This window comes from Lygodium microphyllum, chromosome 22, assembly GCF_053477565.2.
Source record: "Lygodium microphyllum isolate KBCC chromosome 22, Lygodium_microphyllum_v1.1.10, whole genome shotgun sequence".
In the NCBI taxonomy this organism is placed as follows: Eukaryota; Viridiplantae; Streptophyta; class Polypodiopsida; order Schizaeales; family Lygodiaceae; genus Lygodium; species Lygodium microphyllum.
In genome coordinates, this window is record NC_141156.1 from 71,584,860 (window position 1) to 71,598,753 (window position 13,894).

The 13,894-nt window shown below is 40.5% G+C and overlaps 1 protein-coding gene across 1 annotated transcript; it reads right to left on the reverse strand.

Annotated features, from left to right (window-relative positions):
- Window positions 1-4,838: 4,838 nt before the first annotated feature.
- On the reverse strand, window positions 4,839-12,681 carry LOC148017279 (pentatricopeptide repeat-containing protein At3g09040, mitochondrial-like). Its single transcript, XM_087662662.1, has 2 exons — window positions 12,377-12,681; window positions 4,839-12,255 (listed from the first exon to the last, which is right to left on the reverse strand). The coding sequence occupies exon 2, from the start codon at window positions 11,910-11,912 to the stop codon at window positions 7,881-7,883; it is 4,032 nt and encodes a 1,343-aa protein (XP_087518788.1). The 5' UTR covers window positions 11,913-12,255; window positions 12,377-12,681; the 3' UTR covers window positions 4,839-7,880.
- Window positions 12,682-13,894: the final 1,213 nt, after the last annotated feature.

The window sequence follows — 13,894 nt, forward strand, 5'->3', positions numbered from 1 at the left end:
ATTTTTCTTCCTTAAATCTTCAAAATCTGCAAAATCCTTCAAGATATTTCAGATCCAAATCTTCCCCTTCTTGATTTGATGTTGGGACCTTCAAATCTGAGTGACAGGACCTTCAGTGTGTTGGAATCAGTTAGTGTATGAAGTAAAAAAGTGCTTTAGTGAAAGTGAGCTATGGCAGATTAGGGTTTCAGGAACAGGCGACTGGTCTTTTGCTTATTGCTGCTCACAGAGGTAGCCATTTGAGAAACCCTCTAAGGGGGAGATATCAATGTCTTGGTTTGAAGTTCCAGGAAGAAGCAACCTGAGTAGAGGAAGATATCTCCAGAAGGAATCTCACTGAGATATGGCTTGGTTTGAGAGATATGAAGGCTCCAAGCAAGGTAGGTACATGCTGGCTATGGCTACCACAAAGAAAATCAAGTGGAGATAGAGGTGGAAAATGAGACCTTCAGCTGGGACTTGAGCTGAGCAATGATGAATAGAAGTTGGAAGAGCAGAGAAGGAGGCTGAGATAAGCTAGGCCATGCCCAATTGGGCTCTGATACCATGTAAAATATGTTGGATCTAGAGCATGGCAGATGTGGAAGCTATGGAGGTTGAAAGAGGAAGAAGAAACTCATGAATACATTGACCTTGACAAAGACAAATTGTCACACAAGTGAATTAGGTTCCAAGATTGAGACTTGGACTCATAAACAAAATCTTGTGTATGGACAATGACATTGACACTTTACTAGAAAGAAAAGAGTACTATCATTGCATTAGAAAAAGAGTGCAAGTACAATGGTTTATAGGAAATGAGTGGTGGTACTTTCTCCTACTGTGCATATGGGATTTTGGTCCTGAGCCTTCACTGCTTCTCACAAAGGGACTGAAGTAGGTGTGATTGCAAATATCTCAACAGATATGTCTTGCTTTTAGCTTGTAAAATAGACTCCTCGTGTCACTCAGTCTATATCTAGTGTTTAACCCTGATGCTTGTGGGACTAAGGAGAAATTACCAAGATTAAACATCAAACTAACTAGAATTTATCCCAAATGGGGGCAAGAGATAGATGTTCTCATTGAATTATGAGTTTGGTTCTTTAGCTTCAAGTATTTATATAGGCTCTGCTTCACCTAGGCTTTTGATTTCTTTTGAGGGTCAAGAATCCTTAGCCTTAAAATCACTAGTAGTGGGATGTTATTCAAGTTATGGATCCACCATGATTTTCATATGACAATCTTTTATCTTGGGTAATTCATTTTTCTTTGGTGGAGAAATACAAGTAGTAGATGGTGGCAACTCTTCTTGCGGATCCCGAATCATGAATTTAATAGCTTTTTTGGTTTGGTAATTTAGCTTCCACTACATGTTTTGAGCAAGAGATAGGTGTCGTAGATCAAATGAACTCAAGAAACCCTAGCTATAATGAATGTGAACATACTGTGCATTGCATCATTTATGCTATAGCAAGAGAGCAATGCTATCCAACACTTGCTTATGGCTCTAGGCCTCTTGAACTCCTACTCCAAATATGTGAGGACAAACTTCTTTGACATATTGTCCAAATTTCTATATTTCTTTAAGCTAAACATGACCTTTCTTAGTGAGGACACCTATGTTAAGGCTATCAAGATGATTTGGAAGGAAAAGTCAAATAAAAGTTGGAGTGCATAGCTAGATTGAGTGAGCTCTTCAAGGTATTGAAGTTTTAACTAGTGCATAGGAACAAATTCAAATTGAAGCTACTTGGGTGGAGTTAAAATCTTGGTGGGATCTTGACGGGCAAGCACCTAACCACTGTAATCATAGGGCAATGAAGAATAAACAAAGGAAACTTTGCGTAGTCATTATTAAGGATGAGAGTATTTGACAAAAACTTTTCCACTATAGTTGGCAAGGACTTCATTATCGATGAGCTAATGGAGCAGAAAACAAAGAAATTTCTTAGTTGCTTGATAGCAGAATTCCTAGTGAGGGTGCAACTATTATGGAGAGGCCTTTTTCTCTTGGAATACTTGAAGTCGATTTTGAAAAGCATGAAAAGCAGGAAGTCACTAGGGATATAAGGGCTACTAATAGAATTTTACCCAACCCTTTTGGGAGGTTTGTGTTGAAGATCTTTGCAAAATGCTCAACCTTTTCAAAGGGCAAAGGCTTCTTGACTAAAGAAATTAATAAAGACCTCATCAAGGTTATAATGAAATCCTCTAGTAGGAAGATGAAGATGTTACCTTGAATCTAGCCCTTATAATTGATCTTCAACTTCAAAAGAGTTAAAGAGTATGCCCTCATCAATATGGACTTTGAAAAAACTTATGAGAAATCTCTTGGCCCTTTATTTTGAAAACTCTTGAAGCATTAGGCTTTGGGAGATGATTTTGTAAGATGATGAAAGCCTTGTTGAGCAATGGGTCTTGCAAAGCTTTGCACTATATCGTCTTGCGACGTCATATTTGTGAGCATTGTCTTTCCTTTAAAAAGTCTAACTTGGGTTCTTCGGTCCTTTGGCAAAGGAGGGAGATGGGTTGCTGTAATCTGGGAACAAGTAACAGAAATGAGGGGTTGTGGTGGGCTAGGCATTAAGAAACTCCACGACAAGCCTAGAAGGTTGATCGTTGTGCTGCTATCAAGGTTATATGAGGATAGCCGTGGGCCTTGCTAGAGTGGTTTTCATGCAGTAAGCAGGCGTTGGAAAGAGGGAAATGGCATGGATTGACTTGGGATGACAAGCTCTTTTGCAAGGCTGTTAAGCCCCAAGTTGGGGAAGCAGATTTGTTGGTAACAATGATCAGTATCTGGCAGGATTGTTTAGTATTTGCAACTGGGTTGGCAATAGCCTAGGGGACCCCTCTAGCCAAACTAATATAACTTTATACTGAAGCCTGTGTTGGCAATTTCCTTTTGTAAGAAGATAAACTAAGGTTGGCAACGTGCTGTTCAACAAGGCTACTCAAAGATGGCCCCATCTATGGAATTCGAACAATCTTCAGTGGAGGAAGATTGATGAAGTAGCACAAGAGTACAACTTGATAAAGAAAGAGGAAGACTGGTGAAGTAGCACAAGAGTACAACTTGATAAGGAAAGAGGAAGACTGGCTCCTGTGACTGGTCGTGCAGAAGAAAAAGGAGGAATGGCCCACATCACTGAATTTAGAGTTCGGCTAGCCTCGAAAATGCTGCAAGTCTCTGGGTGGACAGAGGGTTCAAGATTGGAGTTTTCAAAGGGCTCTACTGTCTTCATTGGAAGAAGCACAACAGGGATGGAGGAAAAGGTTTCCAAATGATACTCTGGTAGTATGGGAGAGAAGAATCAGAAGATGTTGGAGGGCCCCCCCTCATACAAGGTTTCCAAATGATACTCTGGTAGTATGGAAGAGAAGAATCAGAAGATGTTGGAGGGACCCCCCTCATACAAGCTCAATGTGGGTCATGATAAAGAAATTGCCCACTAAGTATCCACTGATTAAACACGAGAGTATCTCTCCAAAATGCATCTTGTGCAAGATGAGATAAAGATGGATATCATCTTTTCTGGGAATGTACAGAAGTGAAAGTTTGGAGGGCTTTTGGGGCATAAAGCAGGCCTGCATAACACCATAAGACGTAAATAAGCTCTACTGGCCAACCAGGGTAGTATGAATGAAGAAGCATATCAAGTTGGGCCATAAAGAGGGCTGTAATTATGAGAAGAATTTTCTGTATTAAGATTTTAAATCATGGTAAAGTTAGGTTCTTCAGGGGTAGTGTGTAGGGTGCTTTCAAGGTTTGTCCCAAAGAAACACTAGCCTTTGTCAAGCAGATTAGGAAGAAAAGGTTACCTTTTAAGGCTGTCTACAATGCCTTAATTATGTTTTACATCTTCTCTCAAGCTTGCCAAACTTGTTAGAGATCTTGTGTAGGTGATAGCTGACTCTATTTTTGTGAGTCCCCCCGTATAAGGAGTGGGCATTTATGAGCAGCACATTTCATTGGTAGGTCCCTGTTTCAACACCAGATAATAGTCAAGTGTGGCTACATAGATTCCTGGAGAGGTTGAGAGAAACCTAAGCAGGTCAATTGCCAACTTGGCTGCATGCATGTCTAGAGTCCCACTAAACTTCTTAGGGGGGAGGTGCAAAGGGCTACTCTAAATACCATGCATCATTCATGGACCTACCAAATATATGTGCGTTGGTCAATTTTGGTTGCATTCTTGAAAAAGCATGCATGCAATCCTCTATTTAGTGTAGTAGTTTATGAATCAATTTACAAGCTTAAGCCATGCCTTTTTGAATACATAGCCTTTGACTCTCTTGTTTCTTGTGTACTATCAAAGCTTCCTGACAAAAACACACGGTTGGGAAGCATCAGCTATCTATTATAATCATCTACAATACAACAATCAAGGTTTATGATTCTCCATATTCTCTGTTCGTCACTTGCTTATGAATTTCCTATGCTTTGCCATGTACTGTTTTCTTTCAAAACTATGTCTACTTTGAGTAGGCAGTTGTAAATATTTTGCCTCGATGACTTTTATTTATCTACTGCATGTTTGAAAAAATAAATAAAGGTAAGAAGTCTTTTTATGGAGAAATGCATGTGAATATTAGAAATATGAATTACACAATAATTGTGGCAGTAAATCACTTGAATATCACATTTAGTGCGAATTTGAGCCATGTAATCATTCACAAAGCTTGTGAAAAAAATTTAACAGCTTCTATGCATATCCAGATGTAGCTTGTCATTTTCATACTTCATAAAATATTCCAATATTGAATAATCAACAAAAGTGAAATTGGATTGGGAAGTAATCTAATATTGGCTCTTTTAGCATAGCAGAACAATTTTGAGGGCACTTCCAACTTGGAACACCTGTATCTGGGCTCAAAATGCCATCTCATCCAATGGAACTTCTCGTCGCTAGATTTCTAGGATGTTTCTATGGTTTGAAATAGGAAGAGGATGTCAAATGCTAGTACAATGACTTGAAGCCCATTTTGGGGAGAGGTTCTAGGGTACTTAGTACTCCCTCAGCTTACAACAAGGTCAGGGAAGGGAACCAGACTGATGATATTATGATCAGCTGGCTCTGCTAGGTATCAACATGAGCACTTATAAACACTTGGATAGAAATTTACAAATGGTTGAGAATCAGAGAAAATTTGCAAGTGATTCCAAACTATGTGAGGTAGAAGCTTAGAGCTGATAGATGACTTGAGCACAACGTTTCAATATCAAATGATGGCTGTCTTCATGGATCAAACTCAAACCATGACACCATTAAGAGTGAGAGATGATAAAACACAATACAGTGTTAAAGAGAGAAACACAAAGGCCTGCAATTGGTTAAGATCAGAATAACTGTTTGTGGCAGGGTACTGTATTTCGAGAATCATTTTGAGATTTTCAATTTTCAAGTTAAATGGTGCACCGATGTTTAAAACCAAATTCTTACCAACTGATGTTTCCTGTTGAGGTTAACATTGCACTACACACTACTCTTAAACTTGTGATGTTCTCAGTTGACATTACTACTGCCCTAAATGCTAGTCTTAAATTTGAAAAGGGGACACGAATTTCATGACTCATTTGATTGATCTAATTGTATTTCTCAAGCTTGCTTCAAAGATCACTTTTACTGACTGCAGGTACACCTGAAAGATTATTATGCTACATTATTCAAGCTGACCACTGATTTAGCACCAAGACCTACATATAAAACATTCGCAGGATTACGAGTCTTACGAGTCTTACCTTATGAGTTTTGCAAGGTACGGGTGGTGCCACATCTAGCTCTCAGTAGACTTTGGAAAGTAAAATGAACGTGGTGTGGCATGTTCTTTTGCCTCCTTGCTTGCTAGAAACGCGACTACCTTTACTTGCTAGAGCCTTGAAAGTCAAGTAAGTTGCTCAGTGTGGAACCACCCTAAGAATCCACCCATCCTAGCATAAAAACGAAAGATTGGGGGAGGAACTTTCCCATGGCTGTTGCGGACTTGAGATATAGCCTTGTTTCTTATATTTATAGGCCAGACATACCTATGGGGTGGCAGGATCAGTTGCCACATTCACTGTCCCCACCAACTCTTTTGATATTACTGAACCTTTCGTACATGGGTTTCTAATCGGAGAGAGCAAAGTAGATGGTGTCACACAATGGTGGTGAACACTTGCTTATACACATGCCAACCTCAAATTTCATGTCAGGCAGGACACTGGCAGGACACCTCTTTTGGGTAAATATCAAGAGAACTTCCTTGCTCTGCAGAGTCCCCTGTTGTAGGACTCACAGACATAACAGTACGTTCCACACATCCTTGCAGCTTGCTCATTAGTTTGCATAGCATGGTTTCTGCTGTGAGAAACTTTACAGTTCCTATATTTTGTGTGCAATTTCAGTGAAGTTGTGAGCCCTTCTATACAAGTGACTCCTATGCCTGTTCAGTTTCTGTGATTGTCTGTATCGTATTCAACTGTATCTGCAACAGATACATATTTAATGATGTCCTGGACACTATCAAATAAACATGATCAAACTAGCCTATATCACCTTGGATGCCTTATGAAATCTGCCCATCTTTACATCATGTGACAAATGTTTTGCATGCTCTATGAGAGAAGCATAATCGCTTACTGAGCCAATAGCTAAAGTTTGAAATTCCTGATGCAACTGCTAGGAGAAATCAATGTAATACCTTGCAAAGGTTTTTTAGCTCTTCCCACATCCAACTGCCAGGTTATCCTGCTGCTGCCATGGTGCTGCTCCTTCCCCAAAGGTAGGTTTTCTGCAGTCCTAATATGACACCTAATTGCTGTCCAGACCTGCTCTGCTGCTGAACACAGCTCCCTGCTGCTGCCATGACTGCCTGACAGCTGCATTTTGCTGTTCCAGAGACTCAATAGTGGCTGCCATTATCAAATGCAGCTTGCCACATTATCATCCAGCCAAAGACAGCTGTGTTTTGTCTGTCCTATTCTCCCACACAGCTGATCAGTTTGTGCAGTCCGACACCCAAGTGCTGGTTGGTTGCTCCATTCAAGAAGGACACACTCCTGCACAGCTCATCGGCTCCTCTCACACTGATTTCTTGTGAAGTCTAACACTTAAGTACTGGTTGGTTGCTCTGCTCAAGATCCCTTTGAGTACAACACACTCCTGCAAACCCATGGCATCTTTGATGACTCCTTCAGCACTACTTAGCCTGCACCACCGAGTGACACTGGCCTAATTGGGCTGCCTTCTCCACTTATGCTCAACCCTTAGAGCGTCCACTTTGGCTGCATTGCAGCTCACTTCTCTGCTGCTTGAGCATGCATTGTATCTTTACCTCTCTTGTTCATTTAGCATTTCATTACATTCTCTAATAAAACTCATTTGGACATGAAGAATCTTAAATCCCTCCATTTTCCACGCAGAGGCAAGGGCACTATCTTCCTTCACCCAAGCATAGAAAAGCCTCCTGAACCGCTTGTTGTTAAACAATCGGATGGTAAGTGTCTTTACCATCACTGCCGGTTCCTTCTTGGTAAGGGTGATTTATAAAAGAAGCTGGAGTTCTCCCTTTTGTAATATGAGGGCTGTTCTGACAACAGACACAATCCTGTCCTAGCAGAAGGCCCAATGTTGACGCACAATCCTGTTATAGCAAAATCCCAAATGTTGACTGTTTATGATGGCACAAAGCTCTGACTTTGCAAGTGACAAAACTAAATATTTATTTGCTCATGTTGCTCATCATTACCATTGATCACACCTCTGTCCTAATTAATGTGTTTTCAAAACAGAAAAAGCATTCCTCACAGAGATCTCTGTGCATCTTGCATTTCAGCAAGTCAAATGGTACCATAAGAGCATGGCATTCAACCTCCACAGATTAGATGAGAACCATTTCTGTTCACTGTCACAAGCTCAAATTGGTACATCTTGCAAGTATGTTCTTAACACAGCATTTGAAGTGGCTTGTTTTGATGTGTCATCTTCAGCAGTGTGAGGATCCACAAAAATATTGGACATCAGAATGTATGATACAGGATCCTCTTTGCCCAGTTTCATGGCATTTAAAAAAGCCTGTCTTCCAAGATCTACATTCCCCCATTTTTGGCAAGCACTTAGCATAGTACTCCACAACACTAAATCAGGTTTGAATGGCAACCTCTGCAGCATGATTAAAGCCTCATCAAGTTGACCTGAACGACTGAAGAGATCAATCACACAATTACAGTGCTCAATAGTTGGAGCAATTCCATACTTGAGGATCATCATTTCCAAATATTCCCATCCCTTCAGCAATAAACCTGCACGACTACAGGCGTTGAGCACATTGAGAAAGGCAACTTTATCAGGTTGAATGCCATTCTCCAGCAATTTGTCAAACATGTACAAAACTAGATCAGTCTCTCCTTGGCGGGCATAACCTGAGATCAATGCATTCCAGGTTACAAGGTCTTTAATATCCATCCCATCAAAAACCTGCTGTGCCTCAGGCATTGTCCCACATTTACTATACATGTCGATGAGAGCAGTTGAGATGGATATGTCAGAGAAGTCATGAACTTGTGCATGAACTACTTTTCCAAATCTCAACACAGCTGCATTGCCACATGCCTTGAGGACCACACTAACGATTGTGTCATCTAGTAGCAAACCCCTTTCTTGCACTTGCTGACACAAACTGAAGGTCATTTCATAATCACCTTGTTCAGCATAAGCTGATGTCAGTGTGTTCCATGCAATTAAATCTGCAGGCACACCATCCAGCTGCATCTTTTGGAAGCAGTCCCGTGCTTCCTCAGCTAGCTTGAGTTCAGCATATCCTGTGAGCACTGCATTCCATGAAATAGCATCTCGAAAAGTCATTCCATCAAGCACCATCTCTGCTTCTTTGACTGATCCAGATTTTGCATACATACTCAACAATGTATTTTGAACAAACAGCTCTCTTTCCCAACCGAGTTTCACAATTTCAGCATGTAACTCATTGCCCTTCTCAATATTTCTTATGTTTCCACAAGCTTTCAAGGCACAGATGTATGTGACAGTATCTGGGGACAACCCCTCTACTTGCATCTCATCGAAAATATCAAGTGCCTCTATATCAAATTCTCCCTCAACATATCCTGTAATCAAGACAGTCCATGTGATCACATCTCGAACTGTTACTGTATCAAACACATTATGGGCATCTGCAAGTGAGCCACATTTTGTGTACATGTCCAACAAAGTATTACAAATGAGTACATTACTTTCGAAACCCTTTTTCATGATCTCAGCATGTATTCCTTGGCCAGTCTCTAATGCTCCAATGCTTCGGCAGGCTTTCAAAATGCAGATATAAGTGATAACATCAGGATTAATATCCTCAAGCTGCATTTGATTTAAACATGCTAATGCTTCTTCATTAAGGCCACATTCAACATACTCTGTGACGAGGGCTGTCCATGAGGTTACATCACGTAGCGACAATTTATCAAACACACACCGCGCATCTTCCATTAGTCTAAATTTAGAATACATATCCACCAAACTGTTTCCTACAGAAAGTTTCCCTTCCCACCCATTATAAATCAGCTGAGCATGAAGTTCCAGACCTCTGTCTAAAGATCTTGATATAGCACAAGCTCGTAGACCATAAACAAAGGTGACATCTGTGAAAGGCAATCCATCCAGATGCATCTCCTGTAAACATTGCAGTGCCTCTTCACCAGATCCTTGTTCAGCATAGCCTGCAATCAGTGCATTCCATGAAACTACATCTTGTATTGGCAAATCTTCAAACACATTTTGTGATTCAGCAAGCAAGCCACACCTAGCATACATTTCCACTAGATTATTACCCACAACAAGTTCTTTTTCTAACTGGTCTATCACAAGGTCAGTGTGCAATTTATGGCCCATGTCAATGGCACCTATGCAGCCAGAAGATTTCAAGCAGCAAATATATGTGCCAGCATCTGCAGGCACACCCTCCAGATACATCTGTTCATAGCAATCCAATGCTTCCTTGTGAAGTCCTTGTTCAAGATAACCCAGAATCAATGAGTTCCAAGAAACTACATCTTGAACTCTAAGCTGGTCAAACACATCCCATGCATCTACTTGCAAACTACATTTTGCATACACCTCGACTAAGCAATTATTGACAAAGGAAATTGCTTCGTAGCCCTTTTTAACAACTGTAGTGTGTATTTCTCGCACTCTCTCAATTATTGCAAGGTTGGCACATGCTTTTAGACTGCAGACAAGTGTTATAGGGTCAGGAGGAATTCCCTCAAGTTGCATCTCTTCCAAGCTGTTTAAAGCTTCGTCACTGAGTCCATGTTCAACATACCCTGAGATAAGAGAGGTCCATGAGACCAGGTCTCGAACATGCAGCTCATCAAAAACTTCACGTGCTTCTACAAGTGAGCCACATTTAGAATACATGTCTATAAGAGAGCTGCCAACAGAATGGTTGCCTTCGTATCCATCGATGGCAAGAAGGGTGTGTATTTCTCTTCCCATCTCCATGTCTCCTAAACTGCTGCACCCATTCAAGCTACAAATGAAAGTGACTACATCTGGAAGAACCCCCTCTCGTTGCAGTTGTTGATAGCAGTTGAGAATCTCCTCCCCTAGGTCCCATTCTGAATATCCTGAAAGTAATGCATTCCATGAGATTACATCCCGAGACTTCAATTTGTCAAAAACTTCTTGTGCTTCTCCAAGAAGACCACATTTGGCATACATATCAACCAAAGTATTACCAACAAATGTATCTCTTTCCAAGCCCAACCTGATTATGTCATTGTGTAAAGCTTTGCCTTTGTCTATTGACTCCAATTCACAACAAGCTTTCAAACTGCTTACAAACGTGAAAGTATTTGGGAGCATACCCTCTAGCTGCATCTGTTCCAAACAGTTCAATGCTTGCTCAAAATGTCCATGTTCAGCAAATCCTGCAACTAAGGCAGTCCATGTAACGACATCTCGCACAGTAAGTTTAGTGAGCACTGCCTGTGCTTCTGCAAGCCATCCACATCTAGCATACATATCCAACAAAGAACTTCCTACATACAGATCTTCATCATGCCCCCGTTGAACAATGTCTGCATGCAAATCTTGACCTTTCTCAACAGCTCTCAATATTCCACAAGCCTTAAAAAGGCTCACATATGTAACAACATCTGGCATCACACATTTCTTTTCCATCTGTTGGGCACAATCCAATGCCTCCTGATTAAGGCCATGTTCAACATAGCCAGAGATTAGTGTATTCCATGAAATTATGTCTTTAGTTGGTAGTTCATCGAATGCTTCCTGTGCCTCCATAGGTGAGCCACATTTTACATACATGTATATCAAACAATTGGTGATGGCAAGATCATTCAGAAAATCTCCTTCAGAAATCTGAAAATGTATTTTTCGACCGTTTTCCAGACAATGCATACTGGCACAAGCTTTCAAGATGGCTAAAATTGTAAACTTGCTAGGTGGTACACAATTTGCTTGCATGTCTTGATATATGTCAAATGCTTGCTGGGGATCCCCGTATACAGTGTACCCTACTATCAAAGAGGTCCAAGAATGTTCATTCTGATGCAGCAGCGTGTTGAAAACTCGCTGAGCATCAAACAAACATCCACACTCCACAAAAAGTTGAACAAGATGGTTTCCAAGTACTACATGAGTTTCCATACCAGCATTACAAATATGATACTGTACAAGCTTCAGAAGTGGAAGGCTCTTTTTTTCTCTGCACTTCTTCAAAGTATGCAGCAGACTGTCTACATGACAAAGTCCTGAGCCGTGCTCCAGGTATAGTTCTGTGCCATCTACCTTTGACACCTTGCACTGTGCATCAAATTGGAATCCAAATCTCGATATGACATTGCAATCGTCCTCTGTCGTGCCCTGCTCTAAGGGGAGATTGGGAAGAGGTGATAGCTGAAGACGTAATGCCATTGCATCAATTCAGAAGAGCACTGTGCCAGATCTTGGGGCTAAGCACAAGCCATTGAAGTACATGCACACATCAATGTACACCTCAGATACCCAAAGGCTGCATCGAGGCCCATATAAAGGATTTTGTTGCAATACCTACACTGAGTTATTCTGGACATACAGATGTCTGCATCAAGATATGGTGGATATAACTTCACCCAACAATGCAAAGGCAGCGTAACGTATTAATGTCATACTATGGCCAAAACCACTCCATTTAGATAGAAGTAAAAGCTTTGCCATGATTGAGAGCACAAATCCAGAAGAATTGATAATGGTGCAAGTTTTGTAGGATCATAGCTTACTGCTTAAGAACAGGAAATCCAATGATTAGCCGGTAAAACCACTCCATTTTGCCCTGATTGAGAGCGCAAATCTAGTAGAATTAATTATAGTTGTACAAGTTTTGCAGGATCATAGCTTACAAATTGGAGCTGCTTAAGAACAGGAAATTCAATGATTAGCAGGCAAATTACAAAGCCTGCAGCTGAATTGGGTCGATTGCCTCAAGAAATGGCACCCCGGAATATGTCTTGCAAATGTCGTGAGAATTCCGATGACTGTGTAATGATTTAAGCTTCTCTGATGGCATGGCGTTTTCTGACGAAGGATGCCTACTCGAACATGCTGCAAATTGCGTAGTGTCTGCGAACCTTAACTTAGAGATTCTTCACTTGCACTGTTAAGTTACTTGATCAACATTACGAGGCTTTGTTGTAGATTAGCTTGGGCTTTTCACATGGATAAGAGATAGACAGGGGCACCATATGTCTCTTACTTAGCCAAAGTCATTAGTGTTCATTTAGATAGATTAAATTTTGAATTACATGGCCTCCTATTTGGTTAGTTGTGCGGTAAATGTAAGTATTTAGTACGCTATTTGGTTCTCTTCTTATGGTTTTTTGAAGTGTTTTTCTTGAATTATATAGCTACAATCACTAGCACGGTCTTAACAACTTAGTTTTAAAGGACTTATTTTGTTCTCTCCTTTATCTCCCTTTCCATTCAATGTTTTTTAGTATTGTGTTTCTTTTATTGATGTATTTTACATATTAATTTTACTTCCACATGTAAAAAGGCTTTTATTTGGATATTAGTTTGAAATCTTTAATTGCCCCTCTCCATATCTAGTAAGACCATGTCTAGATAATTCACTCATGTTCACCTTTTTATAGCTTGCCCAAAGGCCCATTCTGTTTGTTTAATATAGAGGAAAAGTTTCGTAAGAAAAAATAGTAGTTCATAACATGTGTTGATGGATCTCATACAAAATTGTGAGTTTCCTGTTAGGCTTAGTGCAAAGCTCAACAATGCAAGATTGATGTACTCTTATTCATTCAAAAGTGTGGATACTAATGGACTCATAGTGCTGCTACATGTTACATGCCCATAGAGTTGAAATTAGGAAGTGGCTGCTACAAGGAATGTAGTACAATGGGAAGAAGGAATGAGTATATAATATGTTCTTGTCCTTTAGATTTGATAATTAGAGATAAGACCTGGAGATATAGCTTGTGGTGATGAGCTTGAATAAAGCCAAGTTGAACAACGACATGTTTGACAAGAAGCATAAGCTTTTTGTAACATTCTAAATTCTATCTTTCGCATGAACCCCCTTTAAAGTAATGGGGATAATGATATAACATTTTTTCGAGGATAATGCAAATTTTTTTCCTTATCCCCCCTCCCCAATCGACATTCGTGCTCGAGGGGGAGGAATAGAAAGGAGGCGGAAGCTCCTCGATGGAGCTCGCAGGTGTAATGTGTGCCATGCCAATCGACACATAGGAGAGGGAGGATCCCCCTCCCCTCCCCTATTTAAACAGAGGGCTGCCGTGATGTTGGAAAAGAGGAGAAAGGAAGGAGGGCTGCCAATATCCGTGAGCCAACCTGAAATAATAGAAGGAAGGAGGTGCTGCCAATAACCGTGCTGCCGCCCTGCA